Genomic DNA, 20,418 nt, shown 5'->3' with positions numbered 1-20,418 from the left:
AGAGAGAGAGAGAGAGAGAGAGAGAGAGAGAGAGAGAGAGAGAGAGAGAGAGAGAGAGAGAGAGAGAGAGAGAGAGAGAGAGAGAGAGAGAGAGAGAGAGAGAGAGAGAGAGAGAGAGAGAGTGCATCCTTGCCAGCTTGCATTCCCTGGACTTGCTTTGTTGTGCACCCCATCCTCAACTTGTCTAATGCCACAATGCGACTGGACTTGTTGAGAGGGAGAGAGCTGCCTTCTCCCATAGCATTGCACTGTGACTCAGGCAACCCTTATCAACCACCCCATTCAATACAACTACGCTTGAATAGTTCCTACCCGAACTACTTCTGTTTGATCCATGCCACCCTTGTGTGCCATCGTAGCAACACAAGGAGATGCCTTCTCAGCAGCGCCATCTCTGAGCTTTAAGCGCTATCTCTGTCCTTTAAAGCTCGACATTCAACTTTGCAAAAAGAACTGGCCCAAAAGTGCATTGGGGTTGCATGCATCCTACCCACCACTTCTCTCTCACTTTGTTTCACTTTACCCTTCTACTTTTTGCATGTGTGTGTGAGAGAGAATCATACACTGGTAGGTATGTAGATTTATTATGCCGAATCTCCACAGATACCTTTGCCCCACCTTTGCAACGCATCTTCCAAGCAAAACGTGCCATCAAAAGTGAATGGAACTCTGGAGATTTAAAAAACAATTCAAATTGGCTAGCCACTGCATCACAACGACTTAGTTGTGAACGCACTCAATTCTTTACTAAAAAAACACATGTTCATCCTGTGCCATCCTTGCCCGGCGTGTGGCTCTCCTCGAGCCTGCGCGCCCCTAGAATATCAAAAGCAACAAAAATCAGCCTTTCCGCTTGAGCAATTGCCCCCTATGCTCCATGGTGCGCCACATTCCCTCCTTCCTTTCCGTCTTCTTGTACGTGACATGTCCTCCTCCCTGCGAGCTGCGGTCGGCCTCCAACTTTGCTTTCATTCACTTTTGCTTAACATCACTAGGGCATCCCGTAGGATTTTGCCTAATTGCTATTTTTCCAAAATCGTAGGCACATACTAGATTCTCTTTTATCATTTATTTAAAATGAATCGTGGTGACGTATTTCGCTTCATATGTAAATTATTTTGGACTACATAAGTAGTCTTTAGTAAAGGGTTGGATTTTTGGTGCATCTTTGGACCATTGGATCAAGCTTGACATGGAAAAGTAATAATAATAAAATGTTATTTTATTATTTCTTTTAAGCCCTTGTGAGAGGTCAGTGTTCCGGAAAAGTGTGTCTCAACTTAGCGTTGAACCGGTTGAAATATCAAAACAACTGGTTGAAGGGAGGGGAAGAAGGAGAAAATCCACTTGAAATATATAAGAAAATAGAGTTAAATTGCAAATTTTTTGATTATTTTTGAGTACTTCGTCTTTGAATCTACCCTATAGGGAATTTTGTATGTTTGCAAAATTGATATTTCGTGAACACTGGAGAGGGTGTTTACATTTGTGTACCTGTCTCTTTTAGGAGGGGCATTGAGTATTGTGTAACATTATTTTTTATGCTTTTGAAGTATATTGTAATCTAGATAGTTCATTGCCACACTTTTTATTGTGATACCACATATTTTAAAATATTAATCACTTTCTATTTTTCTCTCTTTCAAAGAAGCCTCTTATTATGAAATTCTTCTCAATAGCCTTATGTAGGCCAGAGTGAATTTTCACCTTGTTTTTTAAGGATAGAAACTTTTGACAAATGTTCTAGAGGTAGATGGTTCCTTCATAGAGCTCCCCTTAAACCCTTCACTCACAGTCAGCAGGTTTTGCTCAAGTAAGCTGTGTTGTCGAGCGACGGTCGAGGAGTATTGAGCATTATGTAAGGCAGACGCCGCGGTGCGAATCAATATGCAAGCCAGGACGATTCTTGCCAGGCTTGCTCGACAGCACAAACAATCGCCCATATTATCTGCAAGCAGAATTGTCTCCTCGTCCTGGGCATACGTTCGTCAAAGGCCATTTGCGGAGGGGCCTTCAGATCACACCATTTTCCATTATTCGAGCAAAGCAGTGAAGGGGCGGGAGACAGAGATAGTTGTCAAACAGCCCGCTATTTCTGTTGAAGATGTTGCTAAGGCCAAAGGAGTTGAAATTTCAACAAGGCCCCGTGAGATGACAGCAGACTCATGTAGAACAGGTGCCATTGCCATCAAATGTGGCATGACGGCAGGGTGGGACAAGTGGGGGGCACGTGTTCCCTACACTGTTCTCTGGTTTGATCACAATGTTGTCACACAAGTGAAAGTTGAAGGAAAGGATTGCACCACTGCGCTCCAGGTAAGGCCAAGGTAGCCCTTGCTTTGTAAAAATGAAGTTCTTTAGTTACGTTTCTGTATGCTTCATTTACAACCAAAATTTTTCTGTTGCTGATCAGAATTCTTCTCTTAGTTTTCATTTTAAAACATTCGTCAGTAGAGATCTCAAATTTGTTTTCACATCAATACTAATCAGATTTTTGTGGAAAGGTCTTAAGTGTATTTGATGTGAATGCTGTTGGTGTACTCCTACTAGCTCTCGACACCAATTTTTTTGGCTAGTAGATATACAGACCATGATGCAGTGATGGTTTTGGGTTACTGAGATTTAGTTAACATTTGAGACAAGCAAAAAAGAAAGACGAATACAAGATGGCAGCTAAGAATGTTTTCTGTTGAGGTTAGGAGAGCTGTATTGTATACAAGTCTGTTGAGATCGGCTTCATTGAGCATCCCTAGAGGTCCTTTGTAGAGGATATCCAACTCCTTTTAACTGCACATAGCGAGAGAGAGAGAGAGAGAGAGAGAGAGAGAGAGAGAGAGAGAGAGAGAGAGAGAGAGAGAGAGAGAGAGAGTGAGTGTTAGTTTTCGATCTCTAGACTCTGCTGGCGTTGTCGCCCGACCATCAGGTTCACCTTCATAGATGCACCATTGGATTTGTCCAATTTGTCACCTTTTATGCGTTGCTTGCTGCGGGTTTGGCAAGAATTGCGTCTTGCTTTGATTCGACGCCTACCTTCGTGTGTCGAGGAGGTAGTGAGGCAGCCACTTGTATGGAATACATATGTGACAGCTTCAGAAGGCCGTCAGCTTGGCAAGAGGACTCACATTGATTGGGCTAGGTGGGATCTTTCTCATCAAGGATGGTGGGTGTACTTCGACCCTCAAACAGGAGACCCTATTATTGCTCTTTAGCATTGCAGAGACCGGCCAACATTGACGCCACATCAGATTGGAGTTCACCGTGAGGTTCCACCTGATCAACAGTTGACTGCTACGTGTCAGATTGGTACAGTGTTTCTAGAGGATATCATGTGTAGACTCTTTTTTACTACCGGGGTGGCATCACTTTGGAGATTGTTGATTCGGCAAGGCAAGCCCCTTGTTTAGTTGGATTGGGATCTTGGCGAGTGGCAGTGGCCTTCGTTCTAGTTGTCTAAATCGCCATCTAAGCTCTACCTTGAGAGCGCGTGGGTGGATGACGCCATCAGTTTGTAATAGTGTGCTAATCTAAAGTTTTTTATTTGTCACTAATCTACTTTGCATCGTATCTCTCTTTACTCTCCCTGCTACTAGATCCTTATTGTATTCCGCATTTCTTACATGTTTGTCTAGTCCAATTGGAGGTATGGCACGATCTGCGCATCCTCCTAGCTTTCTAGCGACAATTTTGGTCATGCATTTGGTCCCTCCGGATTAGCCGCAAGATTTGTTTTGTTCATGTGGATGATAGCACATGTAGGATTGCCTGTTGGCACTTGGTCAGCAGTCACTGGTCACGATCCGACTTGTCAGAGATGTACTTCAGAGCCGGAGTCCTTGCGGCACTGCTTCTGGGTTTGTCCATGTGCGCAGCCAATGTGGATGGCAATTTGTTGTTCGTTGATTAGAGTGGGCATCCATGATGGGTTTGTGACATGGTGGGCGGTTGCATGGCTTTTGTAATTTTTGGGGTCACACCTTTTTTCAGGGCTTGCCAACAAATCCGGTCTTCATGCTTATTCCTTTCGGATATAGCTCGGACACTCTACAAATGATCCCACACGTAGGTCACGAGTTGGATTTTGCCAGCAAGACATGGTTTTCACCACGATATGCAACATCATGCAATGGATCATGTAGAAGGCTCGCTATGCTCATAGCCTCACACCACCGTTTTGAAATACATTTGGATTGAGCTGCTGCATACTCTTCGCAGTCAGTGGGATTCTTCAGCCGGGTCCTCCAAGGTAGAGGAGCAGCAGCAATGCGTCTTTCTTGACACATGGGCGAGGTCATCAATTCTTTTCGGTCGGGATCATCGTGCACATCACGTGGCATTATGCAACCCCACAGTGTTTCATTCTACACTCATTGTACAAATCACCTTGATGTTTACATAGCCTACACATTGTTGCCCCGCTTTTGCACTTCTTGAACCAGTGTGACATGAAACGTTTTGGGGTTTCGAGGTTTTTGAAACGTTTCGTTTCGAAGCTCGAAGACAGCGAAACACATGTTTCGTTTTATATGTATGTCCGTATAATTATACATTGAATATACATACAAATTCATCTGTAAAGACATGAAATACCAAAATCTAGATGTGAGACTTGAGTCACGAGTGAACAAGGTGAGTCGGCAGCCAGCTGTAAAAACGTGGAGGTAAAAACGAGGGGGCCATGTTGACATGTAACTTCAGAGAGAGAGAGAGAGAGAGAGAGAGAGAGAGAGAGAGATACATTATTCGATGTGTGTGAGGGTCAAAAAATCTATCGATTTTTTGAGGCGGCCTTTGTGTATAGCTTAAAAAATCCTCGAACAGGTGGTTTGAGGTTAATTGGTCAAAAGGGGGCAAAAAAAGAAAAAATCAACTCGTTTCGCACGTTTTGTCGAATCGTTTCGTCCGTTTCGCCGTTTCGAGGTTTCAAAGGGTTGAAACAGGTTTTTATGTCACTGTGACTTCCTCTAGGTGATAGGCCATTGGGCATCTCCAAAGGTCTCTTGTGTACATAGAATACAACCCCTTTGTGAGAGAGAGAGAGAGAGAGAGAGAGAGAGAGAGAGAGAGAGAGAGAGAGAGAGAGAGAGAGAGAGAGAGAGAGAGAGAGAGAGAGAGAGAGAGAGAATAGACCACAATTGCAAGATATGGTGAAGAGGGGGCGATCAGCCCCCCTTGACTACCACGAGCAGAAGATCCAATACACAATGACCGGATGTGGAAGTGGGTACCCCCCTGGCCCCATAACTAGGTGTCCAAGGGGAGGTAGGGCAAAGCCTGGAAAAATCCCCCACGACCCAACAAGAAAATGATATATGGAAATATATGTGGGCGCCCGAACAAAAGTGGGTGGCCGTCTTGGAGTGATGCAGTCTAAATGCATATGCAAAGGGTGGCCAGTCCGAAGGCACACTAGCTGTACATGTATGCCCTAGGCTTGTGGAGCAGCAAAGTGGTGTAAGTTTTAACACCCCCTCTCAGCACCGGATGCTGAACAAACCACATGAAGCCGAAGATGTGAGACAAATGATGAAGATGTCTGCTACCATGTCTGCAGTAGTTTGGGGTGTCCCAACCTCTGAGAGGTCTCCATGATAAAGCGCTGTCATGAGCAAGTGTAGCAAACTGCTGTACTCTGTCGATACAGGGTGAAGATAGTGCATGAAGGTCCCGAACTGAGTGTGAAAACAATTCCTTGTCGTAAAAGAAGTGCCAATAGATCTACAAGTGTCCTGCCCAATAGGATTTGTGGTGTCTTTAGTCAAACCGTCAGGAGAAAATGCGGAAGCCCAGATGGCAGAACCGTCATGAGAATGACCGGAAGCCTATCAATGCATGAATGTGTAACCCAGTGTGGCCAGGTGGCTAAGCTGTGTAATTCTCCAGGAAGGCCAGATGTCCCAACCTCTGAGAGATCTCCATGGTAAAGCGCCGTCACGAGCAGTGTAGCAAACTACTGTACTTTGCCGATACAGGGTGAAGATACTGCATGAAGGTTCCGAGGGACGAACTGAGTGTGAAAACAATTCCTTGTCGTAAAACAAGTGCCAATAGACCTACAAGTCCTGTCCAATAGGATTTGTGGTGTCTTTAGTCAAACCGTCTGGAGAAAATGGGGAAGCCCAAATGGCAGAACCGTCATGAGAATGATCGGAAGCCTATCAATGCATGAATGTGTAACCCAGTGTGGCCAGGTGGCTAAGCTGTGTAAAACTCCATGAAGGCCAGATGTAGCTATCTGCACAGTAAATGTCCTCCGAAACAAGGAAAGCCGGACTAAACAGTCTGCACTGTAGGAGCTACTGTAAGCTGCATCAGTCACCGAGAGACCGCACGGACCACCACCGGATGGTGTCCTGTCAGTAGGTAGGGTAATCCAAGGTAATTGAAGATGAGGGGAAAGCGAGACTCAACAGTCTGCATTGTGAAGGGTCTCTGAGAAGAGGTTTGGTCAAACCAAGCTGTCTGCACCGTAATCATCCTGTATCATTAGGGAAGCTAGACTAAGAAGTCTGCGCTGTGAAGATCCTCTGAGAAGAGGTAAGGCCATACCAATTTGTCTGCGCCGTCTTGCTTGTATCTCCTGCCTCCAATCCTCCTATGTCAACCAAAACAGAATCCGCACCAACAACGCCACCAAACTACATCTTGGTGTGGCTCTCAATGTGAACGAGCTAGGTGTAACAGACTTGGACACTCCAAGTCAAGAATCAACCGCGACAGCACCAAATAACCACTTCAAAACAATTCACAGATCACAATAGATTTGCACTGGCCCGGCGGAGTTCCGTGCCTAGAGATATTGGCCCCAAAGACTGGTGCCCCTTTCGATATTTCTTTTATATTAATCAGTTCAAAGTACAAGAGAGTGGGTCGGGATTCACTCTCAAACTCTGCGTCCAGATGCTCTGAGAAGTGAGGCCCTCACCACTAATTTAAAGGTTACAAGGGATGCCCAAAAGCAGAGCCCCAAAAGCTTCAAATCAAAAGCAACTGCTCTCTCTCTCACACAGAGAGTCAAAACTTGAAAGCAAAAGCATTCTCTCTCTTTCTCATTGCATAGAGTAAAAAGTGAAATTCGCGTCGCTCATCATTTTAATTTTAATTTTATTTTTTCAGCCTTCGCGATTTCCGGAAATTAGGGTTTTTGGCAGAAATTAGGGTTTGCAGGAATTTTAGGGTTTTTGGCAGAAATTAGGGTTTTTGCTGTCCGCCACGTCATCACTTTGTGACATACCCCCCTCTTGAAAGCATTGTAATCAACCGCGATTACGCTTGCAAAACCGACAAGAGCCATAAACCGTCTTAGGAGACACTGACTGTTAGTACCTATGTACTAGGAACACACATCTAGTACATGTACAAAATCGACAGTCACATTACACGACATCACAGGACATCACATGACATCACATGACATTCAACATTCATTCGGATCTTAGACCATGGTTTATCAGCAATGTAGCTAGCAATCACATCTAGGTCCAATCGGGACCTCATCGATGTCCGATTGACTAACCCTTATTGCAACCATGTCTATTCGAGATCAATCAGACCAAAATGCTGCAGTCATTTCGTCTGTCAGTTCTTGCACTCACAAGAAGTCAAGAACAAATCAGTATCATTATCAGGAATTCCATTTCATAAAGTCATCCAGCAGAATACTGTCAGCTATCAGTATCCCTGAAGCTCAAAGAGACATCAGTGACTTTAGTATCAAAATCGAGGCATCTGTTGACAAAGGAGCGGAGTGACTCCGCTCTTGTGCATCCCACTGCACCAGATCTCCGGCCAAGCTGTATTCTGGGTTCCGTTTGGAGTAGACTATGCTAAACCAAAACATCGAGGTAAAGTTTCACAATCCGAGGAGTATTTGCTAGGTCCTCCTCCTCCATCCACTTCGCATCAAATGCAGGAAAGTTCTTGAACTTAACCAAGAACCGCCTTCGGACTTTACCTTTCTTCATATCGTTATGTGCCAAAATCTGTTCAGGAACAAGGATCTCCTCGTTTTCTTCCACTTCGGGTTGCTCATCAGGCTCCCCATCATCAGACACATCACCCTTAATAGGTTTCAAGAGATTCACATGCAATGCATTGTGAATCCTCCAAGTATCTGGCAGTTTCAATCGGAAGGAGACATCATTAATCTTGTCAGTGATCTGGAAAGGTCCGTAGTATCGCATATTAAGCTTTGGAAAAAGCCTCTCCTTTCCCTTTTTCTTTCGTAGGCGTGTCTTCTCAAAACGTAAGAGCACCCAATCATCCTCCTTCAATTTCAAGTCGCGACGATGGCGATCCGCTACCTTTTTCTGTCGCTCTTGAGACTCCTGCAAAGTCTCGCGAACCTTGGCAAAAGCCGTATCCAAATCTCGCGAATATTCATGCGCTTCCAATATCTAATCTTTCGTGCTCAGGAAGGATGGAACCTTCGCAGCACTTCCAACAATCTCACATGGCATCTTCCCCGTCGAAGAGTGTATCGTGTTATTGTAGGCAAATTCCACCAAAGGTAAGTTCTTTTTCCATTGAGTCTTTTGATCCGAGATACAAGACTTCAATAAATCTAAAACCACTGAATTGGCAATCTCAGATTGCCCGTCAGTTTGCAAGTGGAACGATGACGAGAACTGCAACCGCGTGCCAATGTTCTCCCAAATTGCCTTCCGAAACAAACTCATAAATCTGGGGTCTCTGTCGGAGACAATCGTCTTAGACGTGCCATGTAATTGGAAAATCATCGTGATCATTCTGTGTTATCGGGAGATCAAAAATGAAATCCATTTCAATACTTTCCCAGGGGCAGGTGGGTATGGGTAAAGGGTGTAACAATTCCTGTGCCTTATGCTTGTCAAACTTGACCTTCTGGCATATTGCGCACAACTCTTCCACTTCCTTTTTGAGTCACGGCCAAAAGAAGTATCTCTCTACCCCTTTCATGGTGGTAGCGATGTCGCGGTGACCCGTAAAAGGTGGACAGTGGCATTCAGTCATAACCTTTTCCCTCAACGGCTGTGTAACGCACAACATAGTCTTTTTCATCAAGTAGCCTTCCCGAAGGGAGTATCGAGCTACTGTCTCCCCATCCCGTATCTGTGTGAAAATATCTGCAAAATCTGTATCTGTGGCATATTGATCGACCATATCCTCGAAGCTCCTATTATGTATCGCGGAAATAGCCAGAACCAACGGTTTCCGAGACAAAGCATCTGCGACCACATTCTTCTGTCCCTGCACATGGACAATCTGGAAGTGGAACTGTGACAAGATGTTCGCCCACCGCATCTGCTTTTCCGAAAGCTGCTTCTGTGACAAGAAGTAGCGGCAAGTCAAAATAGGTACCGTAGTCAATTTCTCTTTCAATGTCCGAAAGGCAGTCACCTCTGTGGGTCTCCACGAAAAAGGTACTCCTTTGTGTGTCAAGGTATGCAAAGGGGAAGCAACCTCTGCAAACTTTCGTATGAACCGCGTGTAGTATGAACACAGTCCAAAGAAGCTTCTAACTTCATGGACATTCCTCAAATTGGGCCAATCACGGATAGTCTCTATCTTGGCCGGGTCCATTTGCACTCCTGTTGCTGACACAATGTGTCCCAAAAAGTGCATCTCTGGTAGGAAAAATTCACTTTTCTTTGCATTAATCACTAACGTGTGATCTCGTAATGCTTGAAAGACTTGAAGCTGATGATCTCTGTGTTCTGCCTCATTCTTGGAGAAAACAATGATGTCGTCAAAGAAAGTGCCAACAAATAGCTTGTACTCTCGAAAAATCCTGTCCATCATCCGGTTAAATGTCGCAAGAGCATTGGTTAAGCCAAAAGGCATCACCAAAAACTCAAATAACCCAAAAGTCGTCCGAAAAGCTGGCTTGTAGACATCGCCTGGCGCTATCCTGATCTGATGATATCCACTCTTCAAGTCAATCCTGCTAAAGCACGAGGATCCCTGTAACCTGTCGAGTATATCATCGATCCTACGAATCGGAAATCTGTTCTTGATGGTGATTTCGTTGAGAGTGCTATAATCGATGCACATTCTCCAAGATCCGTCTTTCTTCAAAACCAACAACACTGGAGAGCAATACGGTGAAGTACTAGGTTGGACAAGACCCTTTTCCAAGAGGTCTTTCACTGGGTTCATAATCTTTTCATTCTGTACTCGGCTCACACGGTAAGGTGGCCGATTCGGTGGCGTGCTTCTAGGTATCAGATCAATGGGTTGATCTTCAGGCCCTTTGAAAAGCAATCGGCATGAGCGTGGAGAAAAATCTTGGCGTTCTTTTGATCAGGTCAAAACATATTCAACCTTTATCCATCGTTTAGTTCTCTCCCAAAAGAATGAGTAAGAAACTGAAGTTCATCAAGTACAATCTCTAAGCCCTTCATTTATCAAAGTCGCTTTCTCGGCCCGGTAGTCAACCACAGCGTAGTTCTTGTGGTACCAAGGGATCTTGAGTAGAACGTCACTCGCGTGCCCTGATTACCCCTGTCATTGCAAACGAAGTTTGCCAATGCTCGGTGTAATGGCAACATCCCATCCGGGTGCCAGTCGAACTACGTCGGGCGTAATTCCAAATTGAGCCGCCAATCCCAAGTGAAAAGAAGTTGTCCTTGGCTCCTTCAAAAGAGCTTCCTGATCCTTCACTTTGCCCAAAAAGCGGCAAAGTTTGTACTTTCATTCATTAGATTTGGTGCAGGTCCCACGCCATGTGGTACCAGTTCTGCTTTTCTATCTGCCTTTTCTGCCACATTCCTCAGCTGCTCTCGAACTCTCAAGCCTTTCGTCGTCTTTATCATTCTGTTCTTTTTGTGCCTTTCTAGGGCACTTCGCGGAGATATGTCCATGTTCCCCGCATCCGAAGCACTTCCCCTCCCTGATGAAGCGAGCTTTCTCCTGAGGAGTAAGCTTTGGTCGTGCATCCTTCTTGTCTGGGTTGCTCTTTTTCCTTCTACTTTCATTCCCAGAAGTCTGTTCGGCTCGTTGTGTCCTGGCCTCATATGTGGGGTAGGTCAGATTGCCAGAGTGAATGGCAAAGCCTCGCTTCGCATGACTCATCAACTCCTGAATAGAAGCTGACTTCTGGTCCAAGCAGTGATCTCGGATCTCTGTAGGTAGACCCAAGGTAAACCGCTCAATCTGTTCTCTGAACGAGATCTTCTTGAATGAAGAGGTGGGTAGAAAAGAGCTCGAGAATCTTTCACAATAAGCATTGATTGTATCTTTCTTGGTCATCCGAAGATGGTTCCAAGAAGCTCGTACATCTCGTTCATATTCTTGCGGTAACCAAGAAGAAATAAAAATCTTCTTAAATTTCAGCCATTTAACTGGCGCAGTCTTGTTTAAAAGAAGCGTGGACCACCAACTACGAGCATTCCCCTTAAAGTAAGAGGTAGCTCTCCGAATCTTGGAGTGCTCTGAATAGCGTCCTCCCATGAAAGCGATGTCAAACTGCTGTATAAAAGACAAAGCATTCGAAGCAACTTGATCGAGTGGCCACCTTCCTTAAACTCTCGGACTTTCTTGCTTTTATCTTCGAGAAAGTCATACTGGTTGGCTTGTAAAAATTCTTCTTGTTCGCATAAAAGTTTCCGTCATCGGAATTTGAGCTGTGTGTAGACGAGTCCTCGGTAGAACTGTTAATCTCTGGGCGAGATTTAGCCTTCTTTGCCTTTCTCTTGCCCTTTCCGAAGCGTTCCTTCTTGCTTCGCTTTTTACCTTTTCTGTCTTCTTCGCTCGAATCCGAGGAGCTAGAAGAACTGTCAGAAGAAGAAGAAGAAGAAGAACTGGGTACTCCTTCAAATCGAACATGCTTCTTCCATTTCTTTGCCTTGTCAAAAGTCGACTGACGACCCAAATATCCCGGGAAGTCAGTGCTTTTCTTCTGCTTTTTGCCGTGCTTTTTGGCTTTCTTTTGCGCGTCAAAAAGCTGAGCAATCCGTGCATCAACCACCTCTTCTAGTTCCTTCTCTGAATATTTCTTGTGAGTAGAAGGTTTCTTGAGAGTGGGTGTAGTGGTTTTTTACCACTGTGCATGCACTTCCTGAAAAGAAGTCTCGCTCAAATATTTTGCCAATTTCGGATCCTTCGCAAAACTGAGCATCATCTTTGTTGCATCGCCGATCAATTGACGATGCTTCATCTCTCTTTGCTCCGCCTGAGTAGGCCGAGGCAGGCCATACTCTCTGTCTGAACCTTCGTTGTGATCCCAACCCGCATCTCCAGATGCAGAGGGAGTCGTCTGATCCTTGCGTGAAGCCATAGGTGCCGCAGAAAAAAAATTGGGGATCGGATTTCCCGTAGAAGAGAAATCGGCCGTGCTCTGATACCACTGTAACAGACTTGGTCACTCCAAGTCAAGAATCAACCGCGACAGCACCAAATAACCACTTCAAAACAATTCACAGATCACAACAGATTTGCACTGGCCCGGTGGAGTTCTGTGCCTAGAGATATTGGCCCCAAAGACTGGTGCCCCTTTCGGTATTTCTTTTTATATTAATCAGTTCAAAGTACAAGAGAGTGGGTCGAGATTCACTCTCAGACTCTGCGTCCAGATGCTCTGAGAAGTGAGGCCCTCACCACTAATTTAAAGGTTACAAGGGATGCCCAAAAGCAGAGCCCCAAAAGCTTCAAATCAAAAGCAACTGCTCTCTCTCTCACACAGAGAGTCAAAACTTGAAAGCAAAAGCATTCTCTCTCTCTTTCTCATTGCATAGAGTAAAAAGCCAAATTCGCGTTGCTCATCATTAAATTTTTTTTTTTCAGCCTCCGCGATTTCTGGAAATTAGGGTTTCTGGCAGAAATTAGGGTTTGCAAGAATTTTAGGGTTTTTGGCAGAAACTAGGGTTTCTGCTGTCCGCCATGTCATCACTTTGTGACATAGGAGTGGCCTACTGCCCAGGTCTGAGGATAAGTCTGTTGTAAGGTTACTGAGGGTGAGTGTAAGTAACTCTGAAGGTAGCAATCCAAATGATCAGGAGTGTAGAAGAGCAGCTGCACAACCATCCAGTCGAAGCTCTGGGTGACTCTGGATGTAGTCGCGGGATGCTTAATCTCCCGCATCTTGCGGGTAAACTCTCCAAGAGAGTCCAAAGCACTAAAGTCCCACTCCAGTTTGTGGATCCAAGCAATGAACTTGTTCAAGAAGAGATCCAACATCCTCTCCCTAAGTCCATGTAGATGCTCATGTGTAAGCAAGTGATCTGACGTGTCGAGGTTAAGTGGTAAGTTTGTCCACCCAAGATGGTGGTGTCTTCTCTAGGAATGTCGGAATCCCATATGCCATGAGCATGGTCATATCTTGTGTGAACTCCTTTGATGAGTGCATAGGTGTGTCCATAGCATAGGTGTGTCCATAGCAAACCACAAGTCACCTTCCCCTCTGGAGTGCGCAACTGCCGAATAATGGCTGGAATGAATGGATCTCCCAAGGATCGTATGCCTGTAGATGATCAAGCTGATGTCGAAGATACCCTGTACTGCAGCAGAGACCGCATGGACCACCATTGGATGGTGTCCTGGCAAGAGGTAACTTCATCCTCTGTGAAAAACACAAGCCAAGTGGTTGTTGTCCACCCAAAAACGCAATTGCGAGGTGATGAAAACGCTGCTGTCCGTTGATTTTCAGCGTGCTCGTACGCTCTCGGAACTGACCGAAATGGTGCAGAGGGTATGAGGACGATGGTGAATCCCTGGCACAATCCCTTGTGGGCTGAAAACAGAGAAAACAGCCGGGGTTAATGGCTGAAATCTGTAGATGTGAAGAGGAACTTCGCCGGCAAGGCACCGGATGCCAAGGCCGGGTAGGTGGTGGCGAGATCCGGGGTCCAAAAGCTGAGAGCTGCCCTCCTATTGCAAAAACGCAGCACCTGTCCAAAAACGCAGATGAAGATCAAAAAGGCAAATGGAGTAGGGGCATTTCCGGCGACGAAACTGTCCCAGAAGTGTAGCGCTAGCAGGGAAATCAGTAGATCTGATGTTTCTTGCAAAAAACACAGATGAGGTGAGGTGAGGTCCTCATGTAAGGTGCAGCGGAAGTGAATGTTGAACTTTGCTTAAGATGAGTGCTCCGAACTGTGCTCAAGGGTTCCTTTTACTTACGGAAGGGAGAGCCTTCCGTTCCTTTAGTGAGAGAGTGCAAATGATCACAAACAAGTGGTAAACACTGTGAATGAAGGTGCTGAGACTGAGAGATAGAGAAGAAGAATACGACACCAGAATGTTGTCAAACCCTCCTCCGAAGGCCCCACTCTCTATGGCGAGAGCGGTCTACTATTGATTTCACAAATCTCTACAATGCTATGGACTTGCCGATGATGTCGATGACGATGAGGATGATGACGAGACGGGCTGAAATCTGAAAACGCTAATGGCTGAAATCTGCAAATCTTATATCTGTTGAATTCTAACTCTATGTCGATGACGACGATGCAACGACGACGCACTGAAAACGCAGATGCTGAAATCTGCGTTTTCCGGGCTGAAACCGTAAACCTTGATGAATCTCACTGTGCGGCGAGGATCTGTTGCGGGAAGGTGAGATCTACGAGGTTCGGGACTTGTTCTGTGGAGTCTATGTGCTGAAAACTGAAAACGCTGGTCCTAGGGCTGAATCTGTTGTGATGGAATTGCAAAACGCCGAGGATGATCTGCAAACCAAAAACGCTAGGCTGAATTCTGCTTCCTACGGTGGAAATCTGCTCACGCTAGGAATTTGCTGTCTACTGGGGAATCTGCCAACGCTAGGGCTGATCTGCTGTCTACCTTCGTCGGGAATCTGCAAGTGCAAAAACGCTGGTTGATCTGATGCAAAAACGCTAGGCCTTCTGGTGAGTGAAAACGCTAGAGTTGTCGCGGGGGGGGGGGGGGGGGGGGGGGGAGGGGGGGTCTTGCTGAGAAGTTGCCTGATGAACATCGGGTTCCTGTTGCCTCTTCTGCCGGAAAGTGCTAGCGCTAGGTTTCTTATATACAAACTTAGTAAATTTGCCCTACCTAGTTCCCAACAAAAGTCACTTAAAAATAATGAGTGAAAAATGTCAAAATAGGGAAAATAGGTTTTTTGTCCTGTAGAATGATCTTGATGGAATCTAATAGGAATGCTGATGATCATGCTGTGTGCAACCAGAGGATATGCATCTACTCTAAGTGTCTGGACATGCACGATCTGCGAACACTCACAAAAGTGCCAGATCACTTCCTATTCTAGACTAACTTGACTGAACTGAACCCTGGTCATGCTGTAGCTTGTCCACGGACACATAGGGTTGGATGTGTCACGTGACACCTCCGCAACAGAAATGGCTCCCCTTTTTGCGCTTGCCTGGTTGATGTAAAAATGCTTGCAGATCTGGCCCCAGTTGCAAAAACGTGACTGATTCAGTCCTTGGAAGAAGAACCTACTGCGATGTAGTGCCTCAGAACAGGCAGAGCCTGAAACTGCTGATACCATGTGAGAGTGCGCGTGTGCGGAAGCATGAGAGAGAGAGAGAGTAGACCACAAACGCAAGATACGGTGAAGAGGGGGCGATCAACCCCCCATGACTACCATGAGTAGAAGACCCAATACACAATGACCAGATGTAGTGGAAGTGGGTACCCCCCTGCCCCCATAAATAGGTGCCTCAGGGGAGGTAGGGCAAAGCTTGGAAAAATCCCCCACAATTCAACAAGAAAATGATTATGGAAATATATGTGGGCGCCCGGCCCGGAGTGGCGGCGGGACACTGATGCAGTCTAAATGCATATGCAAAGTGTCACAAAGTGCTGACGTGTCAAGTCACTGAAGAACAGAGCCAACCTTCAGATCACGGCCGAGGGGCCTAAACCCTAAGAAGAACAAGCAACAATAGAAAAAGAAGTCCTACCAACTTATGGGGACACCGTTCGATGGGGCCCAAGTGACATAAAGGAATCAAAATAAAGCTGGACCCTCACACACAGCATAGAATCTGATGACGTGGCAGTTGTACGGAAAACCTTGATTTTGCGTCGACATGATGACGTGGCAAACTGTACGGATTTCCGCGTTTTGCATTGACTGTTGACGTGGTAGTTGTATGGATTTCCGTGATATACGTGTGTCGCGTGTCGTCTCTCTCTCAGTTCAGTTGTTATTGAAGTGCTAAAAGTTCGTTCAGTCTTTTCTTTTCTATTGGCACGTGGTGCCCGTCTTGTGACAATGGTATCAGAGCATCAGGCGTGTGCTTTTCTGAAAGCATACCGGTCCTACAAAAGAGCAGACAGAGCAAACGAGAGACTACTGGAATTTTATTTGAAGTATCTTCGGGTCCCGACGTCCTACAAAAGAGCAAACAGAGCAAACCAGAGACTATTGAAATTTTATTAGAAGTATCTTGATACTTCGGGTCCTGACCCCGCACTTATTAGCCACTCCCACCCTTACTTCATCGCGCATCGGACACGCTCCCGTCTTCATCGCTGTGTCTTACATGGCATAAGCCATAAAGAACCCAAGACATGGCATTCATGGATTCAACAGAATATTTGCAGTTTCTGCTCGACGAGCTGCACGACATTCTTTCGCGGCATCCTCAAGAGAATCTTCCGATGCTAAAAAGTTTTCAACAATTTTTGAACTACATGTTACCCCCTCTGATGCCCCAGGTGGTACCTCCTCCTCCGGCACCAGAAAGTACAAGAGCTTCCAACCGGCAACCTTCTCAGCTGTCTGCTCCTATCGGGGGAGTCGTCAGGAATATGGTGATGCCATTTGACTTTGATCCAGTGCAACTGCCTTTGCCACCGCCATTGCCCCCACCTCACCACCACCACCACCGCCACCAAGCTACAATGGTTGGAGCCCATATGGATACCCTTATTATCCATACTCGGGATATGCGCCTAACCAACCCAAAGATTTGAAGGATGGCGGCACGACAGTCAATTTTTTCACACTTTTCGGGGTGAAAGATCGGAAGAAAGCATTACAGTTCCTAGTGCAATTTGACAATATCTATGCTTTGGGAAACTATACAGAAGAATCCAAGATTTCTCTAGCAGCGGGATTTCTTAAAGATATGCTATGCAATGGTGGAGTTCAATGGCGACACAACCACATCCTCCAAGGACGTGGCAAGCTTTCAAGACAGTTTTTGCACACAGTTACATGACTTCTATGTTTGAAGTCCAGATTTTGGCAGAGGGGGGTGAAAGCGCGCAGCAGAAGGTACCGGTAGGTGCGCGTTGCGATGTAGTGCAGGATTGGGGCAAGAAGCAGGAGACGGAGTGCTGCAGAGAGGAAGCGCTAGGGATCGAAGCAGGGAGAGAGAGAGAGCTCACGTTTTTGGGAAAAACTCAAGAAGTGAGTTTTTGGTTTTCCCACTTTTATTATAAGTGACTTAAAAAACTGTGTCCAGGTTCAATATGAACCATATTGAATTTGGACAAAGTATAAAAATGTACAAAAAGGGGTTATTTAGGCTTTTAACCCAATAACCTTCCACTTAAAGGCATACATGATGCCTTTAAGTTAACCAACTCCCACCAGCTGTATGCCATGCTCATGTTGAGCCTTAGCAAGACTCTTGGTGAGAACATCTGCATGGTTATCCTGTGTATGGATCTTAGTCAATGTGACTAGACCATTCTCCAATACGTGTCGTATGAAGTGGTACCGCACATCTGTGTTTGGTACGCGCATGAAACATGGCATTTTTGGCTAAATAGACAACACTCTGGCTATCACAACCCAACACGGATGTATGAGCAGGCATGCCAAGTTCTTTTGCAAGTCTGCCCAACCAAATGGCCTCTTTTGAAGCCTATGTGGCTGAAATATATTCAGCCTTAGTAGTACTCAATGCCACAATTTTCTGTAACCTAGAACACCAAGAGACTGCACCACCAGCAATGGCAAATACATATCCACTGGTAGATTTCCTGGTATCCATGTCACCTGCCGTGTCTGCATCACAATATCCCTACAACTTTAAGTCACTTTTGCCATAACAGATACACTTTGATTGTGTACCTTTTAAATATCTCAAAATGCATTTGACAGCTTCCCAATGCGCTTTGCCAGGATTTGACATGTATCGACTAACAACTCCCACTGCATAAGCAATGTCGGGACGAGTGGCAACCATAGCATACATAAGAGAACCACAAGCTGATGCATAAGGGATTCCCTTCATTGCTTTCAATGCTACTTCATCCTTTGGGCAATCTGCTTTGCTAAGCTTAGTGTATGGAGGTAAAGGTACCCCAAGAGACTTAGCATCAGCCATATTAAATTCGTCAAGTACTTTTGCAATGTACCTTTCTTGAGATAAAAACAACAATTTCAGCTTTCTATCTCTATTAATACGCATGCCCAAAATATGCTCTGCGTCACCCAAATCCTTCATAGCAAATGCTGAATTTAGCTTACGTTTCAGAGCATCAATAATAGTCTTATGTTTGCCGGCAAGCAGCATGTCATCAACATAGAGAACAAGTATGATGGGACTACCATCTTCATCCCTTTTCGTATACAAACAATGATCTGCATGGCTGCGTTTAAAGCCTTGAGACAGCATAAAAGTGTCAAACTTCTTATACCACTGTCGTGATGACTATCTCTAAACATACAGAGCCCTTTCCAGTTTGCATACAAGTTCCTCGCCTGTAGGAACTATAAAACCTTCAAGCTGTTTCATGTATATGTCCTCTTCAATGTCACCATGCAAAAACGCCGTCTTTACATCCATTTGATTCAATTCCAAATTAAGCACCGCAACGAGAGCAAAAAGGACACATATAGTTGTAAGCTTTACAACAAGAGAAAAGATTTCTTGAAAATCAATTCCTTCTTTTTGTGCTTATCCTTTTGCAACCAATCTTGCCTTGTACTTGGGTTTTTCATCCACTATCTTAATCTTGTATACCCATTTGTTAGGAAGAGCCTTTCTCCTTTTAGGCAATGGCACAAGATCCCAAGTATCATTTGCATACAAGGATTTCATTTCCTCTTGCATCGCAAGCTCCCACTTACTACTTGACTCACATGATTTGGCCTCTTTTATATGTAAGAGGTTCACCCTCATCTGTCAACATTACATGATCCAAAGAGGGGTTAAATCTCTGCGGTTGCCTTCTCAAACGAGTTGACCTACGTACCCAATGATCTACATTCTCAGGCAACGGTTCTACATCATAAGGCAACTCATTTTCAGCTCTATCATGCTGCTGAAAATCATTTTCAGCCAATTCAGGTGGCTGTCCATCCTCATTAGGAGCATCAAAATCATGTCCTACCTCTTCTAGCTCAAGGTTAACCGGCTGATTATCAATTTCAGCTTGCGGAAATGCATCATGAGGCTCTTTTTCAACATCAATGGGTGGCACGGAAGGTTGGAATCTGACTGTTTTCTTGTTAGCACCATATTTTGTAGCATGCTTAAGCAATTTTGCCTCATTGAACATTACATCTCGGCTGCATATTACCTTTCTAAATTGTGGTAACCACATTCTATAGCCCATTTCACCTTCTTCCCCATAACCTAGGAAGACTCCTTTAATGGACTTCATATCAAGCTTTGTTCTCAAGTCATTGCGTACATGAACAAAAGCTTCGCAGCCAAATACTCTCAAATGATCATAAGAGGCAGGTTTGCCAGACCAAACCTCCTCTGGAATGTCATTTTTCAGTGTACTATTAGGAGAGCGATTGCAAATATGAACTGCAGTTTTCAATGCCTCCCTCCAAAACTTTTGGAAAAGATTAGCGGTGGACAACATGCAACGCACTCTCACATAAAGTACGATTATGTCTCTCAGCCACACCATTAGAAGACGGATTATAAGGGGCTGTCAACTCCCTTTTAATCCCATTTTCATCACAAAAACGTTGCAATTCAGCAGATACATACTCTCCTTCATTATCAGATCTGAGACATTTAAGCTTAGTACTCTTTTGCGTAGTGACAAAAGCATGAAACTTCTTAAAAGCATTAAAAGTCTCACTCTTACTTTTCAACAAATACACCCATCCTCTCCAATACAGTCATCAATGAATGGAACAAAATACAATGTACCACCAAAAGACTTAACATGCGTAGTGCATACATCGGAGTGAATAAGATCAAGAGGATTAGCTTTGCGAGAGACACCAGAGTAATAAGAAGATTTCTTTTTGACAATCATTACAAAAATCCAAGTTTTTGCCTTTTACATCAACCCTCTTCAGAAAGGAAAGCACATCAATACCCTTTTGGCTCATATGGCCAAGTCTCTTATGCCACAATTCCGTGTGTGAAGCAACTTCAGCAACAACAAGAAACTTGCCAGGCAAAGCTTTGCATCGAAGATAGTACAAAGTACCTCTTTAGACCCTTTTGCAACAAGCATAGAGCCCTTAAAGCAACTTCCATGAACCCCCCGCAAAGATGGTAGTATAACCATGTGCATCTAAAATTGGTCAACAGA

At 44.9% G+C, this 20,418-nt stretch overlaps 1 protein-coding gene across 1 annotated transcript in view; it reads left to right on the top strand.

Moving 5' to 3' along the window:
• Positions 1 to 1,752: 1,752 nt before the first annotated feature.
• The window catches only part of LOC147441060 (large ribosomal subunit protein uL3m-like), a 53,180-nt gene continuing 34,514 nt past the window's right edge, over positions 1,753 to 20,418 (top strand). Inside the window, exon 1 of the mRNA XM_086482798.1 lies at positions 1,753 to 2,316. Coding sequence (XP_086338924.1) covers positions 1,888 to 2,316 — 429 coding nt within the window. The 5' untranslated portion in view covers positions 1,753 to 1,887. The remainder of the gene's footprint in view (positions 2,317 to 20,418) is intronic.

The sequence above is a fragment of the Adiantum capillus-veneris genome, chromosome 15 (genome assembly GCF_014529385.1).
Source record: "Adiantum capillus-veneris isolate H3 chromosome 15, ASM1452938v2, whole genome shotgun sequence".
NCBI lineage: Eukaryota > Viridiplantae > Streptophyta > Polypodiopsida > Polypodiales > Pteridaceae > Adiantum > Adiantum capillus-veneris.
The sequence above is the reverse complement of the archived record's forward strand: the minus strand, read 5'-3'. Positions and strand labels throughout refer to the sequence as shown.